We start from the raw sequence: 27,437 nt of genomic DNA on the forward strand, positions 1-27,437 counted from the left end.
ATGGAAAAGCAGTGTGGTTTGCTGCTTTTTACACCATATAGGGAGTCAGAGTTATGCTTTTTGCTTCTCTTTTAACTCATTATGCTTGATTTTCTGTTTTCCCACCCCTCATTAAAAAATGCTTATTTTGATAACTTTAGGATAGCAAAAGAATGCTGAAAGGAATAAGGCACTATCCATAAAATATACTGAGCTTCTGTAAATTCTTAAATACTATGATTAATAAAGTAATTAAAAATCTTTAAGCATTTACTTGGAAACATTTGCATAAGTAATCTTTAGTTAACATTTAATCACAATGTTTTAATCATATAGTTCTCATGAAATTCGGAAAATGTGTTAACACAGTAACTATACCTGAGTATATTCTATACTCAGAATAGAATATACTCAGAATAGACAGAATAGAATTTTCATGTAACTTAAATATATACTAAAATTAATTTTTACTTCATGTTAAACAGTGTGTTTTATATTTCAGATAGAGGATCCTATTACCACGTGTCTTTCTCCTTCAGTGTATGATATGATTTGTAAACTCGGGTTTGAAGCCAGAGAAAATTGCGATATCAGTAGTATTGTAACTCAAAATGGTGAAGTATGCTGGACAACAATTACAGACTGTGTGGTTTATACAGAATCAGGTTTGTACTTTCTCTGAAGCCCAAACGCCCGTCAATACTGTTGCATTTAAAATGTCTTGACCTGTAAAATTTCCCTCTCTGCTCATTTGAAAGAGAAATGGAATTTCTTAATTTGAAAGACAAAAGGAATTGGTGTGGAAAGAGGGAGTGAGGCAGAGAAGCATAGGAGAGTTAAGGGAAAGCTGGGCTCTGAAAACCAGGTGTGAGAAGGAAGGGGTTGGGAGGCAGTGAGGGCTGAGGGGCTCTCAGCTTACGGCCCATGATCCGGGTGGAAGAGGGAAGAAGATAGAAGTCATATGAATTAAGGGTATAGAATGACCAGTGTTACATACAATTAGTTTAAATGTCTTCCAGACATTCTTGTATGTCTTTTGAAGTAGGGATGTGGGATGGGAAAAATAATAATAATTGTAAAAATTATAAGCGAATGTGCTGTGGCCCAGTAATTCCATCCAGGAACGTACAAGACAGACCCAGTCACAGGTATGAACGTGTGTTTGTGCCAAGTTACTGCAGCATTTTGTAATAGAAAAAAAAAGAAAGAAAGAAAAAACATTGGAAATAGCCAAATGTCAAGCGGTAGTGGATTGATTAAATAAACTATGAAAAAAATGCATGCAAGGGAATATTATGCAGTGGTGAAAAAGAGTGAGGAGGCCCATCTTTCTGATCCAGAAATCTCTCTGAGCTGTATGGCTGAGTGAAAAAATAGGAGGAGCACATAGTTGTATTATTTGCTTGTGTATGTATAAATATTTCTAGATACACCCAAGGAATTTATAACAGTAGCTGCTATAGGAAGGAGAACTGGCGGCAGGAGGGAGACTTTCACCCTTTTATATTTTTTGGTCGTGAACCATGTGAATGTTCAACCAAAACTTATCAAAAAAACAAAACCAAAAATTCATATTCTAAATAGGTTCCAAAATAATTAATAATTATTATTATTAATAATGTCATTGGAAATCTCATAGTCTAATAATGTTACATTAAAAAGTCAGGTTAAAATATTATATATAACAACATGAAGCTGATTTTGTACAAACAGATAAAGAGATTGAAAAAATGAAAAAATATTTGTTCTCTTCTTTGAACCTTTCTTTATTTTTCAAACTCGCTAATGAGAGTTTTTCTTTTATAAGCAGATAAACACTATGTAACTTATTTTCAACAACATGAGTATCTTTATTGTAAGTTCAATTATAAACTGGTTGCCAACTTTATGGAAATTTCATAATTAAAGCCCTTTTTCTTTGATGATTTAGGCATTTGCATCACACGATGTGGAGCTGTGGTACTAACTTGCTTTCTTATCCTTGAAGCCCAGGGTCTGGATTACAGGGGAAGCGTGAGGCTGCTGGGCCCTGTGTGCCAGGCTGTCCACTTACATTTGTCGTCTCTGACCAAGGGGCAGTTTGAAACGCGATATTCACCTGGGCTCCAGTGGACAGGTGTTCCAGAGGTTCGGCTTTTGAACAACCTTTAGAAATAAAAGACGGCACATTCCACTTAGAAGCCCTTATTACTTGCTGATTTTAAAGGGGTCTCCTCCATCCTCTGGGTCCTCAGCTGTAAGAAGGCTTGAGTGTTGCAAGGCAAAGTTGGAGCTGTTTGCAAAGCCCGCAAAGCCTGAGCTGAGACATCCTTTGACCAAAGGAGGTTTTTGGATGCAGTGTCAGGATTGGGGTTTAGGGACCTAGTTTGGTGCATGGGTGCTGGTCCTGGGACAGAGAAAAATGGACAGCTCCAGAAAAAAAGAAAGACCTTACAGACCGGTAATAAGGTGTTCTTGAGACGGTGGGACTGGGAGACCGGAGGTGGGGATGCTTGGCTTGTTGAGGGTGAATAGAAGGGAGGAGGAATAGCTTGGGGCCCAAACCTTGTTTTGGATGGCTTGATGGTTGGTTTGGTGGTTGGTTCAAACCAACCATTTCACTTGGAACATTAAATGATTACAGTAGAGCAGTAACTATAAAAGAGTCTAATTCTAAAATACTTTGGATTTCCTAATATAGGGTGGAAGGGTGTTCCCTTTTCCCTGTGTAGTAGCTCCCTCAAGTGGCAGGGTGAGCTGCCTTATGTTTATCTATTTTTAAGAACTAATCAAAATGGGAAATAAGATTTAGGTCAAAATATTTGACCTTTCAGTTTACAATTATGCCAGAGTTATTGCTTTTAATAAACATTTAAATAAATAAAGAACTTTCCAAAAACTCCTTAGATATTGAACATCTAAGGAGTTAAACATCTCTCTTGATTCTTCGGATATTGTTATATTTATATAGAAAATGTTGGAAAACTGGACAGGGACATGTAAAAGTATGAGATTAGATCATTCCCTAACACCATACACAAAAATAAGCTCAAAATGGATTAAAGACCTAAATGTAAGGCCAGAAACTATCAAACTCTTAGAGGAAAACATAGGTAGAACACTCTATGACATAAATCACAGCAAGATCCTTTTGGACCCACCTCCTAGAGAAATGGAAATAAAAACAAAGATAAACAAATGGGACCTAATGAAACTTCAAAGCTTTTGCACAGCAAAGGAAACCATAAACAAGACCAAAAGACAACCCTCAGAATGGGAGAAAATATTTGCAAATGAAGCAACTGACAAAGGATTAATCTCCAAAATTTATAAACAGCTCATGCAGCTCAATAGCAAAAAAACAAACAACCCAATCCAAAAATGGGCAGAAGACTTAAATAGGCATTTCTCCCAAGAAGATATACAGACTGCCAACAAACACATGAAAGAATGCTCAACATCCTTAATCATTAGAGAAATGCAAATCAAAACTACAATGAGATATCATCTCACACCAGTCAGAATGGCCATCATCAAGAAATCTAGAAACAATAAATGCTGGAGAGGGTGTGGAGAAAAGGGAACACTCTTGCACTGCTGGTGGGAATGTGAATTGGTACAGCCACTATGGAGAACAGTATGGAGGTTCCTTAAAAAACTAAAAATAGAACTACCATATGACCCAGCAATCCCACTACTAGGCATATACCCTGAGAAAACCATAATTCAAAAAGAGACATGTACCAAAATGTTCATTGCAGCTCTATTCACAATAGCCCAGAGCTGGAAACAACCTAAGTGTCCATCACCGGATGAATGGATAAAGAAGATGTGGCACATATATACAATGGAATATTACTCAGCCATAAAAAGAAACGAAACTGAGCTATTTGTAATGAGGTGGATAGACCTAGAGTCTGTCATACAGAGTGAAGTAAGTCAGAAAGAGAAAGACAAATACCGTATGCTAACACATATATATGGAATTAAAAAAAAAAAAAAGTCATGAAGAACCTAGGGGTAAAACGGGAATAAAGACACAGACCTACTTGAGAATGGACTTGAGGATATGGGGAAGGGGAAGGGGAAGCTGTGACAAAGGGAAAGAGAGGCATGGACATATATACACTACCAAACGTAAGGTAGATAGATAGTGGGAAGCAGCCGCAGAGCACAGGGAGATCAGCTCGGTGCTTTGTGACCGCCTGGAGGGGTGGGATGGGGAGGGTGGGAGGGAGGGAGATGCATGAGGGAGGGGATGTGGGAACAGATGTATATGTATGACTGATTCACTTTGTTATAAAGCAGAAACTAATAAAAAAAAAAAAAAGAAAATGTTTACCTATACCAAAAAAGTCATTAAAATATGCCAATTGAAATCATCTATAACTTCATTAATAGAACTGTGCCTTTGAGAAATAATACTTATTGAACACGAATTCTAACATATGTCTTATTCTAAACAGTTATTTCGTGAAATGTTTGATGCCTTGGGAAGTCTTCAATCTCTTGCTATTTCTCTTAGCTTAATGAAGCTGACATCATGTCTGGAGCGAGCCCTGGCTGACGTAAGTGTGAGGACTCTTTCGTTGTTGGTCCAGTAAAGTATCAGAAAGAACATTAACCTGTTTTGCAGTTTAGCTCAGATTTCTTGATTTTAAGTATTGTTTTCCTATACAATCACTTAGCACAGATTTTTAAAATATTTTTCTTTTTGAACGATTATGAGATCAAAAACATCAGTGTCTTCGCTACTTTTGTCCTCTCATTTGTACAGACACTTGCTTTATGGGCGGTTTTCTTGTTAACATCATCTGACTTATAATACGATTGTTACACAATATTTGTTTGAATTTTAGGTGTATTTACTGATTGGGAAGGAATGCCCCTTTCTTTTAAGAGATCTGATTGCATCTGAGGAGCTCGCTCAAGTCTTTGGGCAGTCTGTGGTAAGCTTGTTCACCTAAACCTGATGGAGTAGACACAGCACAAAACAGTCGATGTTAGCTGTACTTCTGTTCCTCAAAAATTGATGCTCTGTTTGGAAAAAATTAATTTCAGTGATTCAAGCGTATTTTCCTTTCCCACATCCCCTTTCCAGCCAAAAGACACACCTCCCTCTTGTCCTGAGTGTTCATGTGGTTTGATAATAGCCTCTGGTGTGATGACTGCTGGTGTGTGGCCCTCAGATGTAAGAGCCTCAGGTGTAGTAGTAACCTTTGATGTGATGACCTCTGGTGGGATAGCCTCTGATAAAATAACCTCTGGGGGGCCAGGCAGATGAGCAATTTGAAGTCTTTTGATCCACTGATTACATATTAATTATAGTACTAATTCTGCAAGTTATAGATTGTAATACTAACTTCTAGAATAAAATTTTAACCCTTTAAAGATTGATATTATAGTTTTATTATTAAAAAATCAATATTTTTAACATCCGAGAAATTATACCTTTTGCAGCTGTTCAAACTTACAGTGGAAAAAAAATTTAGATGCCAATTAAAAAACATGCAGAGCTATGTACGTTTTCAAACCTTCTAGAGGCCACATGATCAAGTTCGTTTAAGACCAGTGAATAACCTTCAGGCAACTGAATAAGGCCAGGCTGAGGTGAAGGAGGAAGCCAGGGTAGTGCCAAGCCGGGAGGACACTACAAACAAGACATTAAGAAATCCGTTGTCAGTAGAGCTTTCCCACTCTTACGGTGGTTCCTTACCCCTTGTCAGCTTAAGGATTGTTTTCTTTGGTGGAGGGTGTGGAGGGAAGTACAGACTGCTTGGTGTCACGCTGAATTCTTAAGTTCCGTCGTTTTCTTCTGCTCTTTGTTTTCTGCCTGTGTTGTGCAGTGAGCCTTTTGCCTACCCGCAGCCCTTTTAGTTCCCAGATAATTTTTCTAGTTGGTTAGCATATATATTTCTGATTGTCCAGATGGTATGAACAATTAATTTTAAATAATACTAAATTTAAAACAATATTAAATTATTAATATTATAGTCATTAACATTTAATTAAGTTAATAGTAAAGTATTTAAAAATAGTGTGAGAGCCAAGACTTCCCAGAATAGCATCGAAGGACTGGCTGTCAAGCTTTTTGACATTGAGTTGAAACCCCTCTTTATAACTTCCTGCCCTTTGAGGGAAATCCAGAATGCATCTGTTTCCTCTTCCCAGTGAGTCTTTAAGTTGTATGAAGACAGCTTCAGTCCCCTCCTGAGTCTCCTTGAGGCTCAGCTCTTCTTTCATATGACATGGGGTTGAGTTCTTTTAGTCTCTGAATGGCTTCCGTTTTTCTGAATCTCCTCTAAGGTGTGGTGCTCCAGGCCCAGAGGTAGCCCATGGAAAGGCATAATTATTGCAGTTTGATAAGCAGGGTCCTTGTATTGGGAGAGTCTTTGCTTTGTAGATGGAGGGACAGAGCAGGTGAACGGTGAGCTTCAAGTCAGAGAAGAGGCTGGAGCCTCTGTGGTCTGGCTGTTCTGCCCTGTGTATTTTGTCATGAGCACACGCTGCTTACTGTGGAGTTTCTGTTTATCACTTTCTGTTTTGTTTTATCTAGATACTGGCCATGTTGATGTATGGTATGAAAGCAGTGTAGCCTGGGTGGGATCTCATCCCCCTTTGTGGTTTTGTGGCCTCTGAAACCTTGGTCTCACCTCTCCTTGCTTATATTTTTCTCTTCTGCATAGTGGGAATAATAGTGCTTTCCTCAGCGGTTGTCCTGAGGGTGAGTGAGTCACAAATAAACACAAAATGTGTCTGACATGTTGAACGCTCAGCAAGTGTTGGTCTGGTATTATTGTTCTCGTTACTATATACCGTTGGTTCCATTACTTCCGAGAACAGAGCTCACATGATCCCAGTGTTGTATTGATTTGCTCAGTGACCCGGTGATCTGCCTCCTCACCACCTAGATGGACGTGCTCAAGGTCTTCGTGGGCTCTCCGTGCGGACTCAACCTCCGCAATGTTCTGTGGCACGGCTTCGCGGCGCCTCAAGAGATTCCTCCAAAGTAAGGTGCTGTGGGAGGGATTCTCTCTCTTTTTTGATATACTTAAGAGTTTGTTTTATTTTGAATTTCACATCAAGGAAAGATGTATTTTGAGAAGAAGGAGAGTTTGGGGACAGGATTTTGAAGCTAAAACTGAATGTTAGTGGCAGAATGACTGGCGTGATGATAGGGTTATGATTTCACTGACTCGTGCCCCAGAAGCTCAGGTGGTGACGGGCACAGCGCCCTGGTGCGTGGGAGACCCGAGGTTCAAGCTCACAGGTTTCTGAGATGTCACTGGTCCTCCCAACCACTGCACAGCTCCATCCCCACAGCCCGTGGAGTTTTCTGCAATTTAATGCTGTTTTATTTTCTTAATTTTAAACTTTTTTTTTGAAAGTAGAGCTTTTTATATGTGTGCTGAGTTCATTTTTCTAATGGATCTCTGTGGTATTTTCCACTAGATACTGTTCAATGATGATATTGTTGACAGCAGGATTGGGTCAACTACTAAAGGGTTACCTTCAGCAAACTAAGCGCACATTGGCACATCGACCTTTCATAATTCTTACAAGCTTAGAGGATTTGATCGTTTTCCCTGGTAAGTTCCACATGCCACATTTTTCCTGAATATATCTCTGTAAAGATATTTATAGAGTTATTAAATAGCATTGAGACTTGAACTCTGTAGGTGGAATAGTTATTCTCCAAGGGCAAGATGCCTTTGAAAGCCTTCATGAAGGCTCTATGAAATGCCTTCATGAAGAACCTCTTAAATTGGGCCCCATCACCCCCTACCTCTTCCCACAGCGCCCCAGGGCTGTCTGAGGGCCACGGCTGCGTGACTCAACGCTAATGATAAAGCTAGTTCATTGTGCACACATGTTGGCTACAAATGCCTTTGGACCAGTTTGCAACGCACTTTCCCTTCTCCTCTTAGCTCTCGTGCTTTTGTACTCATAATCATTATGCCAAAAGTACCAGTAGTATAAATGTTCTCCTATATCATCTTTTGTTTTCTTTTCGTGAGAAAGCCATTTACCAAATTAGTGGGGTTGGGGGACACAGGACTTTGAAAGAGCAATTAAACCATGTGCTTGTTCCAGGCTCATTCTTTTCCACTTTGGCTGAAGTGTTGTGTCTGTATTTGCTGATGTTAATCCTGGAGGGAACAGTACAGATCATCTTGGTCCTGGCAGTCTTAGCCTTTTTGTATCATGGATCCTTCTGGTAGTTAGGTGACTGCCAATAATGTATATACTCTTTTTTTTTTTTTTTTTTTTTTTTTTTGCGGTACGCGGGCCTCTCACTGCTGTGGCCTCTCCCGTTGCGGAGCACAGGCTCCGGACGCACAGGCTCAGCGGCCATGGCTCACGGGCCCAGCCGCTCCGCGGCATGTGGGATCTTCCCAGACCGGGGCACAAACCTGCATCCCCTGCATCGGCAGGTGGACTCTCAACCACTGCACCACCAGGGAAGCCCAATGTATATACTCTTTAAGACTTTATTTTTGTAGAGCAGTTCTAAGTTTACAGCAACATCAAGAGGGAGGTGCGGAGATTTCCCGTCCACGCCCCTCCCCCCCGCCCCCGCACAGCCTCCCCCATTATCAACATCTCCCACCAGAGGGTACATTTTTTACCAAGAATAAACCTACATTGACAAGTCATAATCACCTTAAGTCCATAGTTTACCTTTGGGTTCACACTTGGTTCCTGTATCTTCTGAAGATATATTTAATTTTCTTGGTCAGTGTGGTCAGCTTGTTGACCCTGAACTCCTCTACTCAAAGTTGTTGTAGCTTAAATCACTAAAGAGATGTAGTTGCCCACGTTCCCTTTTTCCAAGGGTGCCTGTGGTCACCTGCAACCCTGGCGCTAGTTCAGGTGGTCTCACGCTTAGGTGGCACGCTGCCTGGGGCCCACGGTTTATCTTCCTGAAGAGGTCGGCTCAGTGGCATCACTCCCTAAGTGTGTTTACACCTTTTTTTTCAGCTGATTAGTGTGGTTGTGCTTAAAAATATTTGCTCTTTTTACAGATGTTACTTGTGAGGTACTTTCAGTATTAGAAGAAGTGATGAAGAAATCCACTTTCATACTAAAAATCATGTTGCCATATTGGGAAGTTGCATTAATCAACTTCAAGTCTCACAGGTACCTGAAGTGTGGCATTACAAAGTGGTCATTGGCAGCTTGGAGGCCAGGCCTTCTTAAAACCCTAACCTTCCTGCTTTGTCGCTATTGGAGTTGGAGCAGGTAGGAGCGGGACTGACTCAAGAGCAGACCTGAGCATAGAATATCTTCATATAATTAACTAAAAGGCATCTTGTAACTGTGTTTTAAACATTATTGTTTTGTACTGTTTTTATACAATTAATAAAGATAATTATTTTGTATTTAACTAATGAATTTATATTTATTTAAAATTTTTAAAAAATGTTTTTGGCTGCACTGTGCAGCTTGTGGGATCTCAGTTCCCCCATCAGGGATTGAACCCGAGCCACAGCAAGCAGTGAAAGCCCTGAATCCTAGCCACTGGGCCACCAGGGAACTCCCTGATAATTATTTTTCAGAATCAATTTATTAATATTTTTTTGAGTTCTTACTGTGACTGAAACATAGTGTTCAATGTTAGAGAATCATGAGAGAAAGAAGATATCAGTTTGTCTCTGTGTTCCCTGGGGAGCAGGCCCAGGGGTGTAAGCATCAGGAGGTCGGTGGTCTTTACTTCCTTTCACGTTACCTTATCCTGATACGTACATTTGATTGGGTACCTTGAGAACCCACTGAAATCCTGGTTTCTGAGTATTTTTTAGAAGTGATGAAACAAGTTTAGCAGATCTTTGATGACACTTTATTCTACTGCAGCTGCTAAAAATGTTTCATCATACATTAAAACACTGGAAAATAGTTTTACAGTCACTAGTCTAATGAGATTTTGATTCTGTTTTTGTTTCTCATATTAGTGAGTAATGTCACTCCTCCCTGCTTTGGACACATATTGGTAGTATCTGGAATACAGCACCCTTATTATGGTGTTGGTGCCAGTGTTTACTTTGAAAACATGAAGTTTTGCTTATTTCCTTCAATTTCACAGGTTTGCGGACTGTGCCATATTGTTATTGGTGCAACTAGAGACTGGACTTAGGAAAGTTTTTGCCACAGTTAACAAATGTCCAAAGAGACTTCTGACTGCTGAGGTACACTGCTTTAAATGGTTGATGGTGACTGTTGTTGCTGTATTGACATTTTTCTGTGCCTAATTAAAAGCTTTTAATATCATATTTTTGCTTATTGTTAAATGAATTCTTTAGCTAAGAACTTTCTTTGGAAAGCTTGACTGTCATTTTTTGTGGCTTCCTATTGTGATTTTATATGTTATATATTTATTTTATTTGTGATTGTCTTTGAGGGTTCTGTCATATTTCCAAGTAGTCTTTTTGTTTGTTTGTTTTGTTTTTGCTTTTTTGTTTTTTTGTTTTGCAGTACGTGGGCCTCTCACTGTTGTGGCCTCTTCCGTTGCAGAGCACAGGCTCCAGATGCGCAGGCTCAGTGGCCATGGCCCACGGGCCCAGCCGCTCTGTGGCATGTGGGATCTTCCCAGACCGGGGCACGAACCCATGTCCCCTGCATCGGCAGGCAGACTCTCAACCACTACCCCACCAGGGAAGCCCTCCAAGTAGTCTTTTAAACCTAATGGTGTCATAAAATGAGTTGACACTTACGTTTTCTCTGTAGCCATATTTACTGGTGTACTATTGTAACCCCATGAGGTGGGCCGTGGGTGGTCTACAGTATGCCCTTCTCGAAGGATACTGCTTCCTTTTGGCCAAAACTGCCAGGGAGGCTTAGTGATGTCTCTGGGTGGCCATGGGCCTAGTTAGCTATGGGAGAATCCATTAGGTAGGGGAAAGGGAGAATATATATTATGGGACAAACAGCAGCATCTACCATACTTGGTATTCTTGTTTCTTTCACTAGTTCAGCTTCCTCTTTGTGCCCCTTTATATAGGCATTCCTCAGAATTCTGTTCTCAACCCTGTACTCTCTTTATATTTATTCCTTGGGAGACCTCACATAATACCATACCTTAAGCTGTTACCTGTGTGGGAGCAACACCAATTAGTAAATTCTTTGAAACTAATAAAAATGAAAGCACAACATGGCAAAAGTTGTTGATGCAGCTAAAGCAGTGCCAAGAGGGCAATTTATAGCATTAAGTTCCAGCAGTCTCCAAGGCATTGTCTCTAACTCATGGTACTTTGATCTCCTGAGTTAGGTTTACACCTGTTTGTTGAATGTCTTCATATGAGTTTTCCCCAGCATCTCAAATTTACTTTATTTCAGAAAAGCAAACTTTTTCTTCCACAAATTTGTTCTCTGGTATTTATTCCTTATTATCCTTATCCTCTGAATTGCTCTGCACCAAGCTTTAACACCATCTTATGCTCTGCCTGCACTCCATTCTCCTCATGGACTTGCCCTGCCGATCAGTTCTACCCATGATTTGTCTTGTGGTCCTTCAGTGCTGAGGCCTCACCTGGCTCCCCATCACGCTCACCTGGTAACTCATCTCCCACAAGTCTTCATGATTCTCCTTCTCTAATCCATTCCCACACTGCCACTAATTATTTTCTAAACTCACGAGTATTCCTGTGTCTTTTATGGTTTCCTCTGCTTAGAAACCTTCCATGGCTCCCAGCCCCTGCCTGCAAGGCTCACACTTCTGCATGGCTTGTAAGGATGTCAGAGTCTGGCCTCAGCCTTTCTCCAGTTTGTTTTCCCTCTGATTCCCCAGCATAATTTAAGATCCTCGCCAGTTCCTGAACATGCATGTCTTTCCTCTCACTTTGCCCACTGTCCCCTGCCTGACCACTCCCGGCCACAGTGGTTACCTCCCAGAGCCACATCTACTCAGATCTAACAGCTGCTTTTCTCTGCGTTCTCTTTCTGTCTTATCTTGAGGCAGTTCTGCTTTGCCTTATGTGCATTTTTGTAGAGCTCTCTGGTGTAGGCCCCTTTGGAGTGGGTCATCCATATTTATGTCTGCTGGTGCCCACACCCGGTGCCTTTGATGTAGGCTCTGCCCAGTCCAGTGTTGTGGAGTGAAGCCTGGGTCTTCCAGCAGAAACTAGAGCCCCAGTTGTCACAGCTCTCACTCGAGTGCTCTTAGAATTGACTTCATGGTAACATGATCAGTCACTGCACGGCTCTGTGGTGTCATGAATTTGGTTATTTAGTTGTCATTTCACTGCACAAATAAATAGTGTGACCGTTTCTACAGAGGATGTAGTTTATCGAAGAATATCTTAAATTTTAGCCCAGGCTTTTATCCAGAATAAACATAGCATCAATTTATTTACAAAGCAATACATACGTGAAAATTATAAAGTGCTGTGCAAATGCTGTAATTATTTATTGAATACTTGTTATGGCATAAGGTCTCTTCAGAATCAATGCAGGATATGAAGACGAGCAAAGACCTAGTGACTTTTAGAAGCTTGTGTGTATTAGGGGTGAGAGATAAGACATTTATACCAACTCCATAAAATAAGGTAGAAGTTGGGCATTCCCTGGCAGTCCAGTGGTTAGGACGACGCAATTTCTCTGCCGTGGCCCGGCTTCGATCCCTGGTCAGGGAACTAAGATCCCGCAAGCTGCACAGCGTGGCAGAAAAAAAAAAAGGTAGAAGTTAATTCACATCGTTTATGGAGATGAATGAAAAGTTCAGCTTTTTTGAGGAAGTAGTGGGGATATTTAGTAGGCAATTGAATATTTAGAATAGAGCTTGGAAAAAATTTTAGGGTCAGCAATACATGGGCTTTAGAGTCATCTGCACAGTAATAAATGTTCAGGAGTCTTTGATAATATTAAAATGAAAATATGTTAATAAGCATTAATAAGTATAACACATTTCTTGAGCACCTGACTTCCACAAAATACTGATTTTGACACACAGTGTGTAAAATCCTACTGAATTCCCCAAGCAGCCTTTGAGATGGGCATTCCTCACTTCCAGTTTTGCAGAGAAACCTGAGCATGGAGGTGCTCAGGGTTTCACTTGTAGAAGGTGTGGAAGTTGGAATTAGAGTGCTGAGGCAGCCTGGCCCCGAGCCGTGTCTTTAAAGTCTGGGCTAATTATACCAAGAAGCATGAAAAACAAAGGCTATTTGTTGGAGAAAATATTCAGTTGTGCTCACTTGCACACAAATACCAGCATCAGAAGAAGTGCTCTTTGTGAGTAGTGATTTGTGAAGTTGTGGCATCATAAGTGTTAGAAGTATCTGAAAGATGTTAAAAAAAAGAAAAAAGAGAAAAAATGCTTGGAGGGTAAAATATTTAAGTATGCTAGCCACATGTATGCTTTAAAAGCCCAGTTTGTATGAAGAAATTGAACAGCTATTTTACCCTTAATTTGCAAAATAAAAATGCTATTTTCTTATCAAGTCCTTAAACTGAATTACAAACTTTAAATTCAAATCTATAAGATCATAAAGACCCATTAACTGAGATATGCTGATTTAGATCAGACCTCTGGAAATCTGGACTATGATACTTCTGACTTTTATTGTCATTTCTATCTAGTATTTATTACTGCTTTCACTCAGGCCTGATTCTCAAATATTGGCATTAACCTAAAATGGAGAGCTAATGATTGAAGTCGCAAATAAGCCAGATGCTTTCTGTCTGTGATCAGTAGTCCATGAACAATAAAAAAACATTTCTCGACAGAAAAGAAAAAAAAAAAGTATCTGAGCTACAGTACTTGTTAGAGCAATATTCTAACACGGCTAGACTGCCAGGGTTGCTGTATTTTCATGTCTTTTATATTGTGTTTATGTTGTCAATGACATTCTTCCCAAAGTGTTGCTAGATAAAGATTTATTTACAAAAGAAGGTTTCATATTTGTGGCCCTGTGCTAGAATTTTTTCCTGCTTTGAATAGTGTCACACTGCTTGTATTTTACTTTAATTATTTCTTTTATTTCCTTTTCTGAAGTCAACAGCTCTTTATACTACCTTTGATGAGGTAAGTAAACTTATAAGGTATTTTGAAACAAATAAAACATTGTATTCTTTTAAAATTAAAATTAAAATTAAAGATCAGCCATAAATCATGTGCTTACAGGAAAATGTTGATAGTCATATAAGCAAAAAAAAAAAGAAAAAAAAAGGTGATGATAGTGTTGAATATAGTTTTCAGACTAATTGAGACCCAGTCTTATTAACCTAGTTTCTAAAGTTATGGAAAGGCCATAACATACATATATACATATATACACACGTATATACATGTACACATACACAGTGTTTGCAAATACACATAAACACACATATACACGTATACCTGTATACACACAATACACATAAACACACAAATACACATATATATGCACATAAATGCACACACACATATACACACCTATATACATGTAAATATACATAAACACATACACACAATTAAGAATACATATATATATATCTTCTTAAAGTCATTGTATTGGTTGAGAAAACCTTTTCTGAACAGGTGGTTGCTACGTTCTTAAGACTGTCCTTATTTCATTTAATCTGCTTTGGACTTACACAGCATGTCATACCAAATGTACAATATCTTTTGACACTGAAAGTTCTGTATATGTACCAGTTAATCAACTTACTTCTTTTTGGTGTTTTAGATATTGGCAAAATACTTGAATGATGGTAAAATCAATCAACTTCCTCTTTTCCTTGGAGAGCCTGCAATGGTAAAGTATTAGGCATTTACGATCTAACATCCTTGTATTTATGGATGTGATTAGCACTTCCCAAAAATGATGTTAATTTTGGCTTGTGACGTGCCCATAAGAAATGCTTCTGAAGCATTCCCATGTCTGAACTTCATTGTCTGTGCAGCTGTCATTTGCTGGCTCTGAGCCCAGCTCAGGTACTGTGCTTCATGCTTTTTGTTTAAATGTCCTTCTCCTAAGGCCTGATGACTTAGCTGACCTGATTCTGAGCAATATTTGAATCTGTGGGTTTTGTATTGCGCTGGTAGCAGGGACTGCATTTGCTTCGTGAATGACAGCAAAGTCAGTTGCGACTAGTAAGACAGAGTGTTGGATGAGAGAAGGTAGTTATTTAGAGCCATTTTCTATTTATCACAGTTTTGTATTTTATGAAGTTATTGCAGTGACTACTTTGGACTGTAAATAGAATTTTCATATTTTCTCCTTTTAACTGGGAGTTAGCAACCTAGGTTCCAGTTCCGGCTGTGTGACACTAGTCAGATTCCATATGCTCTCTGGGCATCCTTTCTGCCATCAGGAAATTAGGATGATTGAACTAGTTTGTCTAGTTCTGTTTGTCCATCAGCAATTTGCCTGGGTCAGCAAATTGGGTTTTCTGACTTATTTTCCTCTACGTTGTGGAAGAGTCCTTGGATTTTTGCCATTAAGAAAGAAGCAGTGTCTTCATAGGGCTTCAGAAGTAAACGAGTGATGTGAGAAAGGACATGTAAGAAGGAGAGCCATGAGGGGAAAGAAAAATGGTGTTGTCCATGCAGGAGCACAGCAGTGGATTCTTTTATTGATTGGAAAGTTGGCTTCCAAATGTGGTCAACTCAGTTCTCGTTTTTCAGGAGGGTGAGAATGAGAAAGGGTACTTTTAAGCACTGGAGCCATGCAAGCAGTTTTGTAGACCTGGTGGGTGAGTTCTACAAACTTCTTAGGTTCTTATCAATCAGCCAAGGAGCAGATACAGAAACAGGGCTCCCCAGGATATCCTACCTGAGGAGCAGGATGTACAGTTACAGACAACAGGGCTCCCTCAGGGGAATCCTGCCTGAGGTGGTGGGGTGCAGTTACAGAGGACGGGGTTTCCTCAGGGCAATCCTGAGCTAGTGGGGTGCAGTCCTGCCTGAGGTAGTCAAGTGCAGTGATAAAGCCAAGAGATCCCAGGGACTATCGTAACTTGATACTTTTCTGTTGTGTGCCCTTGAATGACTTTCTTTTTCAGGCTAACTTTTCTGTAATGAACATTGCTGCTCCTCAGATGTTTTGGGCTTGCCATTTCTGGGCCTTCGGACTTTCCTTCTTTCTGCTGAGAATACTAACCAAATATTTTCTGTGTCCTTTTTTTGATAGGAATTTCTCTGGGATTTCCTGAACCATCAGGAAGGTCCCCGTCTAAGAGATCGTTTAAGCCATGGGGAAATCAGTTTACCTGAATTTCCGAAAGAAGCAGCCAATCAGTTGCTTGCATTTTCCTTTGTACTTTTACTCAGATTTATTGATGAAGATCTATTATCAGTGTTTAAGGTAATGTGTAGGAAAGAAAATTAATTAGATTCACTATCATTAAGTTATGAAGGAATGTAGTTTATTTTCAAATGTAATTATATTTTAATCATCTTTTAATTTATATGAGTACAGTGTGCCTCCATCTGAACATGTGTACAGGTATTGTCTATAACAAATAAATCAATATTACTTGATCTCACCTAAAGTAATTCAACCTATTTCCTAAGCATACACTTGCTTGTGTTTTTAACAGTGATGGGATATTGCAAACCAGAGAACAAAGTATAAAGCAGGATTAACTAAATAAATTGGAAAAATTTACAGAGGACTATTAAATGAGAGAGTAGAATATTTGCATTTGTCAATAAACTGTAATTCTATATTTTAAAAGAAGTAATTTAGGTTAGATTGTTAGTTATATTTTAATCTTTTTTTCAGACTGTACATGTAACAATTATGGTAAAATTTGTTTCAAAATTCCAACAGGATAGAAAAATTAATACAAAAAGTGAAAGTTTTCAGGAATCCCTTCTCCCAGAGGTGACTGCTGTCAGTAGCTGGGTGTCTCTGCTTCCATGTCTTTCCATGAGCCTGCAGTGCGGGTTCCAAAGCAGGACATACTCTGTTTTGTAACTAACATTTCATTAACAGTTTATTTTTGGCAACTTTGTTCCCTGGGAGGGGTGTGGCCCCCATGTGTCCCCACTGTGCTCTGAGGCCCTCCTGAGGTTCCTGTCTCAGGGGAGAAGCCGTGTGTGCTGTGTTGGCTGCCGGCTCGTCACTGACTTCAGGTGTGAGTCCTGGCAACCCCACCAGACGTTCACCACACAGTGAGGGCTGGTTTCTCTCTGCTCCGTGTAGCACCCGTGTAGGTATCTGTGTGAATGAAAGTTGAGTGCATCTCTTCTCCAAGTAACAACTAACTATATGAGTTGTTTTGTGCTATTGAGAGTTCTAGGTAGTTACTGCTTATACGTAGGAAAGCTCTTGACTTTTGTTTATTAAATTTGTCCACTCTCAACTCACTGACTTTGTAATAGTCCGCCACCTTGGGTTTTCCAGTTATACAGATGTGTCAGCTGTAAATAATGTTATTTTTACTCTTTTAAAATGTATGTTTGGCAATTGAGTGTTTATAGTATGTAATCCTCTTTTAGTTATATTGATTTTTAATGTTTAAATTCTTATGTCCTAGTTTTTTAGGAGAATCTCTTACATTTTCCAATTGTTTGGCATCTTTTTTCCCCCATTTATTTCTTGTTTTGCTGCATTGTGGACAGAGTGGCCTTTGTAATTTATCATTGTTAATCAGCCTCATTTAAAAATTTTGTTGGTTATGGTTTGACTACTATGTTAGACCTTTTTTTTTTTTTTTTTTTTTGCGGTATGCGGGCCTCTCACTATTGCGGCCTCTCCCGTTGCGGAGCACAGGCTCTGGATGCACAGGCTCAGCAGCCATGGCTCACGGGCCCAGCCGCTCCGCGGCATGCGGGATCTTCCCAGACTGGGGCATGAACCCGTGTCCCCTGCATCGGCAGGCGGACTCTCAACCACTGCGCCACCAGGGAAGCCTTGTTAGACCTATTTTAATGAAGAGTTTTGCTTGCTTTTAGCTGAGAGAATTATGTGAAGAAAGCTAATTGGAAATCGGGACTCTTAAATGACCTAAGATGCAATAGAAGAAAAGTAGGAGCCTGACTAGAAGTTGTAGTAACAATTGTCTGTTTTCTCTAAAGCAGGAAAAAGCAGCAGTGAGAGCATTGGTGAGCATTGCAGAAGCCTACAGCGCTCGCTGCCATCCAATTTCTCAGCTTAAAAAGCAGGTGTGTGGGGAGGGGCGTGTGCAGGTCAGTTGTTGCAGAGATTTGAGAGGTACAGGCCGGCCTTGTCCAGCCGGGCTGCAAGTCCGCAGACCTGGCTTTGTAGCCTGCATGCCTCTTGGATGCATGGCCTTGGCCAAGCCATTGTGTCTTTCTAAGGTCCAGCAGTTAGGGTTGTGGTGGGGTTTGTGTCCTCGGCATTCTTGGTACTTGATGGGTGGCTGAGTGCTGTTAACCCGGGACCAGTCACAGGTGTTGCTTTTCGGTGGTGAGGGATGCCAGCTTTATGAGGCCAGCCTTTGTTAACCTGTAAAGTAAACAAGCAGGCAACAAACTTTCTTAAGCATTTCTACCAGGAAGTTACAATTTGGCGAGTAGCTCAGGGACTTTATTTTCTATATGGTAGGTGGTACGAGGGGGCAAAAGTGGGGTCGTCTCCAAGAATATAATAATCATGATAGTTGCTAACTGAGAAATTCTAAAAGGAAGCTGTAAAATCAGCACAGAATGGATTGGGGAGATTTGCAATAGCGCCGGGGAGAAGCTGAGCCTGGAGAAGACAGGTCCTGAGTAGCATCAGGTAGGAGCGGGTTATCCGCAGATGCGCAGGAGCAGAATCCAGCGGCGTCCTGTCCTTGCTGTTTGAGGGAAGGAATCAGCCTGAGTTCCTGTGTCAGTGGGTCCTGTTTGCGATGGCGCATCGGGCTGCTCTGGTACCTTTATCCACTTGCATCACTCTGTCTGCCCATCGTGATTCCGAGCTTCCAGAACAAAAGCCGTTAGAAGGAGGACCCAGAAGCGTTCAGGGAGGGAGGCTTCAACAAAGGAGGGAAGGTTCTGGAAGGAAGAGAAGCTTCAGGGAGCCAGCCTTCCTGCTCCTTGGCTGCTGCTTCCAGGTCCCTGGTCAACGCCCCTTCCTTTCCCCACAGTGGGCGTTGTGCATCTTCACCTTTTCCGTGGCCTCGTACTCCTGCCGCATGTGATTTAGTCACCTTTTATTCTGCAGCCAATCTTGCATCCTGTTCTTTCTAAGTCCATTGCTCGGGATATCAGCTGCATAACAAAGTACCTCGTTTGGTGGCATCAACAACAACCACTTAATTTGCTTGTGCTTTTGTGGGTCATAAATTGGGAAGGGCTCTGCCGGACAGGAACCCATCTGAAGAGTGGAAGTCTGTGCTGGGTGCTCGGCCAGCTGCACCCGAGCAGAGGTGGGGACAAGGGGAGGGGCCCGTCTCCGACCTGCTTCAAGGCCATGGCCATTCGCCACGGCTGGCCCCAACCAGGGGCGGGGACACGGACCAACTCTCATCAGGAGGCATCAGAAGAATTCTGGACACTTCCTTGGAATCCCATATTTCACCTGCCTGCCTTTACCTGATTTGATCGAGTAACAGACCCATCACCTAGTTTTAAAGTGTGGCATCTGTAACAATTTTACAGATATGTCTCTTCTTAGAAGTGATGACAACATCTGTAACAACTTAAAAACATATTTTCTAGAACATTATTTAAAAATCTTGAAAAGCAGTTGTACATTGTCCTGTCAGGTGCTGAGCTGTGAGAGGAGCATTGGAGTTTGGCCTCTGCTGCCTTTGCCTGAAGGATCCGAAAGGGAGGCTCAGCGGTGAGTGACCCCCAAGTCACGCAGGCCTCGCGGGGGTCCGAGAATGTCAGCCTCTGAACAATTTTTTTTCTCTGGCAAGCCTGTCGGGAGACAGATCCCAAGGAGGGGTTGCTAGGTCTTGGTGACTGGAGGGCCAAGACTGGGGGTTCAGGGCCTGGTTGTGGGGGAACCATTTGCAGAGACCAAGGGCAGAGGGGTGAGAGGCAGGCCTCATGGGGAGGACGGTGGCATCTGGCAGAAATGGTTAGTGGACGGTGTGACAGCAGGTCTGAAGCTCAGGAGAGGAGTGGGCGTGGACACACTGCAGAGTCAGCTCAAGGGAGGACTGAAGGGTCACAGGTCATCTTCTGACAGCAGGTGCATCGCCCACAGTGTGTTGTGTCGTTTCTTTTTACCTCTCCCTCTGATGGTGGCTTTTTCATTTTATTTTTGGGGAAAGTGAGTTGCAGATTGAGTGCTTTGCTCAGTAAACCACTGAAATAAATACTATTCTGCACTGGCACTAATTAGGCATCTTGCTCATTGTCATGTATCTTTAAATGTTTTCTGTTTTTCAGATCAGAAGGTAATTCTGAAATAAATGCCTGCCACTCTTTAATCACAGAAATCGTGGCTGAGCTGTGTCACCATGTGCCTGAGACCCACCACGTTCCTCACGACTCGGAGCACCTTCCTCCTGAGAAGTAAGTTCAGGGTATCCTGGGTGAAGTATCTTGGGGTCACCGACTTCGCAGTTTTCTGTGTTTGAAGTCTTACACGTTGAAGGTACTGTTAGAATCCCACTGTGTCCCAGGAGGAATTATTAGATAAGCCCTGATGGTGCGTGCATTGGTCTGACGGACGTTACAACACACGATCTATTCTCACCATCGACACCCGCCCAGTGTAACGATTGCAGCAGGAAACTGAGACCTCGTTGGAGGCCGCGGCAGGTGTGCAGGCCGCGGAGGACCGGCGACCATAGGCCCTCGGGCCTCTCGCTCTGCCCTTCAGGTGGCCCCAGCTGCTCCGTGATCTCTGCAGCATCCCTGTCCGGACCCTGTTCTGCCCCAGAGCTGTCCTGGAGGTGCTGGCCGTGCTCCAGAAGATCGGCGCCCACTGCTGCCGCGTGTGTGGTCAGGTGGCCGCCTTCGCGGAGCTGAGGCACCGGCAGTGGGAGGACAGGAGCCTGCGCTCCCGGCAGCGGCGGAACTACCTGCGCCTGGTTCACAGGTGCGCGGCTCGTGGGTCTCATTTAGAGGAGCTCTGCTGGGCAGCTCTTACCTCTGGGTACACTTCTACCCCTGACTTCAGAGAAATACTTATTTTCAGGAAAAGTTACATATGTGTCACTTAAAAATGCCATTTATAATTTTGGGATATGGGTTCTACGGACCCGAATGAATATTTGCATTTAAAATATGACAGCAGATTTACCTGGGGATGCCAGCGTTGTGTATTTTAGAATGTGCTACATCCTCATGAAATTACCATTTTGGACAAATTCCTAGAATTTTTGGGTTGAATGGTATCTGTGTTTATAAAGCTTTTAGTAAGTATTCCTTTGCTTTCACCAGCAGTTTATGAGATAATGCTGTTACATCACACATCCTTCCCCAAAACAAGATATATTTTAAAATTCCTCCCAGGAAGACTGGAGTCTGACTTTAACTGGAATTTGGTCCCAGAGATGTTGAACCCATTCTCATGTTTAGGCCATTTGTGTTTCTCCTGTTGGGAGAGACCTTTGCTGAATCTTGACTTGTAACGAAGGAGCTGCCACTGGGCAAAGGGAACGGGAGCCGAGTGGAGGGACCGGGTGCCGAGCCGGTGGAGCCTGGTCCTCAGAGCAGGCAGGGTGCCTGCAGGCTCAGAACCAGGCAAGGAGCCCAGGCCCAGGGTTGGGGGGCATCCCGCACAGCCTGCAGGGGCCGGGGCTCACGGCCACTGGAAAAACGGCTGTCCACACAAGAGTGTTCTTTTGAGAAGTTTGGATTTAAGGACTTTTGAAAGAAGGATTGGTTAGGTGAAATGTTTTTCTCCTTATAAAGGTGATACTTATGTTTATTAACTTTTACTTTATTTTTAGTATTAAGCTTCTGTCTCCTATGCTTTATCTGATTTTATTGCTGATTGCACTGGAATTGGTCAACATTTATGCGGTTCTTGGGAAAAATACTTCGGAATATCAGCAGTATCTAAGGTCAGTGTCCTCACTTACAGGAGACGAAGCTGTGTTTTGGTAATTCTGAATCATGTTCACTCCTATTGGTTATTTTCTTGGTGATTTTTTTCAACCCCATAGTCTGGTCCTGAACTGTTCTCTGTGGACTTCGGTGCAAATTTGTGAGCCTTTAAAACTGACACGTTTCAGAAAATTTAATGTGATTTACATGTGAATGATTTTGGAATTCCTCTCTCTGGTGTAAGAATAATGTCCACCAGACAGTGTTATTGGGAGGAAGCTGGAGAGGCTGCCACCGTCTCAGGCAGCTGTGCGGATGCCTGGGGCCAGGTCGCGGCTCAAAACCGTGGACTGTCTCTGCCGTGGGGCCGCCCCGGGTACTGTAGGGTGGTGCCCTCCACCCACTAGATGCCAGTAGCCCCTAGTTGTGACGACTAAAAACGGCTCAGATGTTGCCACAGTCCTCTGGGGGCAAAATCACCCTAAGTGAAAGCTACGCCTCTAGACAAAGGGTCTGTGGATTTTCATCGTATTATTCTTTTAACTTCTCCCTAAGTGAAAATTTCAAAAATTCATAGTTGGAGAAAATTTTAGGCTACTTGGGAAACTTTGAGGAGAACTCGGAAAATGTGAAAATGGCGCTTCTTCCCATCAGTCAGGGTAATTCCCTTGTGAACTTTCTGACAAATTATCTTTCAGGAAAAGTCTTTCAACAGCAATAGCTGCTCCAGGTGGGACGTATCTCCTTTGAAGGGGTGGCCCCTCTCTCCGTCGGGTGAGGCTGGTCATCAGGGTGGGAACAGGAGGCACAGCCCCCGAGGTCCTGTGTCCTGTGGGTTTATTACGCGTGCGTGTGGTCCAGACGGCCTCTAAGGTCCTTTCTGGAACCGAGTCCCATCAGCTAAGAGCATCCGTCATGTGTGGATTTGGGAGAGAAAGATGGAGGGTGTGTGAGCTGTGTGGAGTCTAGGCGTCCATCCCCTCCAGTGACACTCTAGTTCGGCGTTCTTCTCCTTCATCCAATTTGTATTCTCTTGTTTCTGTTTTGAATGTATTTCTTTTTCTTGAATCCTCAGACAAAAATTAACTACAGAACTTTAGTTGTAGTTTCAAAATGAAGGGGATACATTTAAATCATTATTGCATTTTACAAGGGCATAGATAAAGAAATTAATTTCTTTCTTTTAAACAGGTTCTTAAAGTCCGTCTTGCAGTACACAGAGAACCTGGCGGCTTACACCAGCCAAGACAAGAACAAGTGGGATGAAGCTGTCAATCTCACACAGGTGGCCTTGTTGAAAATTTGGACTTTTAGTGAGAAGAAACAAATGTTAATACATTTAGCCAAGAAATCCACGAGTAAAGTAGTCTAATAAGTCAGGATGCTTTGGGATCTATCAGAAAACCCGACCTGAGTAGACTTTACAGCATGTGAGTTGAAAATCCAAAGGCAGGGTGGATTCCAGGTACTGCTTGATCAGGGCACAAGGTCCGTTGCTCTGCAGTTTCCTGATTTGCTTTTCCCAAGTTGTTGGTGTGAACCTCAGGCTGAATCCCTGGGAACCAAATGGCCGTAGCAGTTTTGGGCCTCATCTCCCAATGCATACTGTCCAGAGGAGAGATTTTTCTCACCCAGCTGTCACCCAGGAATGGGCGGCTTCATCTTACTGGCCACAGGCCTAATCTTGAAACGATGGCTGTGGCCAAGACCCTGCCCTGCACTCACCAGTCAGGCTGGGTGGACGTCTACTCCTGGACCGGCCCCTGGGGCGTAGCGGGAGGGCTTGGGCTGGTCACCCTTGTCCCTGGAGCTGAGAGTAAGGTTGATATGATTCAGATCTCGAGGGAGAGGGTTGGGGAGGAACAGCTCCTGGAAGGTGCTGGGCAGTAAGCCTAACAGTCAGCACGTCCCCGGGTTTCCAGGTCTGGTGGATTTCGTGCAGGCACCAGGAGGGTGGAGGAGTGAGGGCCAGGGCTGCAGCCAGAAGAGCCAGGTCAGCCCTCGCAGGAGGCCCTGGGTGGCCACTGCAGGAAGCTCCTCGTCCGCTTAGGTGGCAGCAGCAAGGCTGTGGTTCTCTGGGAACCCCTGCAGGGCTGCCCCCAACCCCAGTCTGTGTGTGCTCGGCTGCACCCACCTGCCATGATGCACGGCCTCCTCCAGCCTTGCTGGTAGGTCTGGCCTCCCAGGAAGGACTTCCCACAGCCTGTTCTGGCTTCTCAGCTGTCAGAGATGAGCGTGGAGGCCGCCGTGGGGGAGGTGGGGCCGTGTGACAACAGCCATCCGTGTTCCATCTGTCGCTTCACCAGCCCCAGTACCTGCAACTCCCTTGTAAAGCGAACTTGTGGGTAAAGACGGTGAAACCTGCTTCTGCCTGATGGGATGCCAGACGGCCACGTCGAGTGTCCACCTCTGGAGGAGGTGCTCCTGTGGTTGGTCACGGCCTCCTGGGTGTGGGCTCGAAGGCTTACCCACTCCTAACCCTCCTGGTGTTGGCGCTGGAACGGGCAAGAGGGAAAATGGACTGATCTGTACTATCACCAAGCCAGTGCAGGATCTGCAGAGCCCAGCGGCCACTAGGCTGGCGGAAGCTCGTGTTAAACGCTGCTGCTCTACAGCTCATCGCGTTCCTTTGCCCTCAGCTGCCCACATCTGTTGGTTGTGGGTCTTCACCTGGTAGGTTGACCCAAACCTCATTCCTGAAAGGGCTTTCCCGCTAGAAATCTTCCTAGTTTTGGTAACTAGTTTTCTGTTGATTTTTATCCCTAGAAATGGGCATCCTTTCCCACGGGCCCCCAAGTCCCCGCCTGTGGCCACAGCCCTGTCCCCAGGGGCGTGGGGGGCGGTCACCCCCATTACAGTTGGTCCCTCTCAGTCCTTTGGTTCCCTGGCACAAGGCCAGCGCTGCGGGCGGGCCCTCAGTCCTTCTGTGTAAGGGCTGCCTTGGGGGCCTAGCCTCCCCACAAGCCGTGGCTCCGAGGGGGTCACAGGGCTGCTCCCCCCTCACCTGCTTCCTCGATCGACCATGTGTCCTGGTGGCTCAGAGAGGAGGGTGCCTGTCGGGTGGACAGCAGCCCCAGGCGTCCCCGTCTCCGCCATGTCTTCCATGGGCTGCTCGCGGGGCTGGAGCGCGTGCTGAGGTCTTGGAAGTGGTGCCGGGAGAGCCACCCAGCGGATAAGGCTTCTGTGCCGTGGTGATGGGGGGTGGGGGTCACTGATGGCCACAGTCAGGTCACCGTGTCACCTGATGCCAGCGGTGGGCGCTCTCATGGGACAGACGTCAGCATGCTGTGCACTCACCCCCTCCTCACACCCACGAACCACTCTGATACCTCTGACCCTCGACTTCCGGTCTCGTTGCTTCCAGGCCCCTGACCACCTGGCCACACTTACCAGTTGCTTCTTCCGTGTAGACCCACCCTCACGGCCATGGGTTCTTCCCGGCGCTTGACCTGCCTCCCGAGACAGTGGGGGGCTGCCCTTGAGGCTATAACACTACAACTTTCTCCTTTAGATGGTGTCAGTGGATTCTGCAGAAATCAAACAACTCGTACTTGGGGCAGCCGGCCGTAGGAAGCTCTCCTTAAGCCTGTGGACACATGGCGAGGAGGCGTGGGCATGTGAGCCTTTTGTCTCTGACCTGGGCCTTGGAACGCGCGCAGCCTGGTCCTGCGTGGGCGTCTGCGGTTTCAGAAGGAGATGCTCCAGCAGGCGCCAACCCGATGCCGCAACGGCTCGGTCACGAGGAAACTAGGAGCCTCGGTGGAGTCGGGGTTCTAGCCGGTACACGGGTCCGGAGGGCAGCTAGGAGAGTTGCTATCATGGTTGTGTCCCAGAACCCTTGGGTCTGTGCTGTGGGCCTGTTCGTTGCTCAGCCCCAGCACCGCACAGGCCGCGCCCGCTCACCAAGATCCTCCGCGAAGGCTCAACACCCACACCCCAGACGCCGGTGCTGGCAACTTCAGAGTCACATTCGGCCGTCACTTCACAGTCAGTTTTCCGTCCATTCTGCCTCAAGACGATCTCCTATCCTGCCCAGGACTCTCGCCGGTCTTGGTCTGGGCTTCGAGTTGGGGGAGCTGTCTTCCTGTGAGACTGGGCGCAGGCCTCTGTGGGTGCTGCCCCCGTGGTCCCAGGACCCCAGCGTGTGCTCCCACGGGGAGCAGCGTGCATTCTTTTGGTGTCACGCTGCGCTTGCAGGCCCTTCCCGCGGCTCCCTGTGGGTGAACGGCGGCAACGTGACACCCGTGACAAGCGCTGCCCTTGCTGGGGTGCCAGGCACTAGGGCGGTGTGGCTGGTGCCTGCCCGCCCTTGGGGAGGCCACGCCGCTCCTGGCCGGTGCTGGGCTGGGCACTGCGCACGGGCTTCCTCCTCTCCGTCCGGTCTGTTTTCTCTGTCTGCCCTGCTACTGCAGAACCCTTGTCTTGATCAGATGCTTCCCTGCGTCCACCCGGGTGGCAGCCGCAGCAGAGGGGACTGAAGCTTATTGTTTCCCTCAAACAATGTCACATGTCTCTGCTGCTCTTCACTGTTGAGTTGATGTAGAACTTCACTCCGAGGGACAGGCGTCCTGAGGGCTGTGCCACACCGGCCGTCTAGCCAGCGGGAGTCGCCAGGGTAACAGGCGCCGGCGTCTGAGGGTCCACGACTCGGGCACCGTCCGTCACGGCTGAGAAGGCCAAGCAACTGAGAAGCGGCCAGAGGTGCCTGATAGCGAGTCTGCCCCAAGCTCCCCCCGGACGCTTTTTATTTTCTCTGCTGGCGAATACCTTCAGCAGATGGAAATTGCTGGCGAAAAGGAAAGAAGTGAAGATTAGCTAAATTTGTTCTCCATCAAAAGCTCTCCAAGCCGTTCAAGAGCGAGCCCGAGAGGGAGCCAGCTCGTGCTGGCCTCAGGGGCGCGGCCGCAGAGGTCAGAGGCCACAGGCTCGGACGCTGGACACAGGCTAGACCCCGGCTCCACCACGTTTATTCACGGGCTCAGCCCCTCACACCGTTTTCTCGTGGGTGCCGTGTGGAGGATAACGTCCCGCCCCAATTAGGTTGGCGTGACGACCATGTGCGGGCAGCCCCCAGCCCCTTCCCGACCGGGCCTCGGTGGCCCTGCGGCAGCGGAGCCGCGTGCGGGCGGAGAACGTCCCGGCCTAAGCCCGTGGTCCCCTCCCCCCACCGCAGTCTCCGGATCTCTGCGGAGTTTCGGTGAAGGAGGGGGCGGGGAGCCAGCCGCCGCCGCACCCCCCCCCCCCCCACCGTCGGAGCTAAGCTCGGCCTCAGCCCGAGCGGCGCCGCAGGACTGCACTGGAGCCACGGGTGTCGCCCCTCGAGGTGGGTGTCGGATGTGCCCAGACGCGCGCACACCTGGAGGAGGGTCGCTGGGTCGCGTCCCTCGGCGCATCCTGCCTCGCTGTGCTTCAGGGGTTTGGTCGCGAAGCTGCTCTTGCGAGTAAACTTTGGGTTCTTCAGATGAGGGCCGCTCCGGAGCTCTGTTAGCGCTGCCGGACGGGCTGGGCCCGTGCCGGACGGGGTTGCGCTTCTCTATCGGGCCGCGGGGCGGCGCTCTTCAGCAAAGCAAGGCCGCGGCGGCCGCGGGATGCGCTGGAAGCC

At 45.0% G+C, this 27,437-nt stretch overlaps 1 protein-coding gene across 1 annotated transcript; it reads left to right on the forward strand.

The window, feature by feature from the left end:
- On the forward strand, positions 1-23,207 carry ERMARD (ER membrane associated RNA degradation; the record flags this gene model as incomplete). The annotated part of the gene is given in 18 exon segments (XM_079716855.1): positions 1-60; positions 488-644; positions 1,967-2,106; positions 4,425-4,526; positions 4,818-4,907; positions 6,870-6,967; positions 7,411-7,547; positions 8,985-9,099; positions 10,043-10,145; positions 13,946-13,975; positions 14,622-14,690; positions 16,068-16,241; positions 17,963-18,046; positions 19,594-19,670; positions 20,228-20,353; positions 20,664-20,882; positions 21,739-21,852; positions 23,027-23,207. Coding segments are annotated over 18 exon segments (2,076 nt in total).
- Between the last annotated feature and the right edge of the window lie 4,230 nt (positions 23,208-27,437).

Source organism: Hyperoodon ampullatus (assembly GCF_949752795.1).
Source record: "Hyperoodon ampullatus genome assembly, chromosome: 12".
Taxonomy (NCBI): Eukaryota; Metazoa; Chordata; class Mammalia; order Artiodactyla; family Ziphiidae; genus Hyperoodon; species Hyperoodon ampullatus.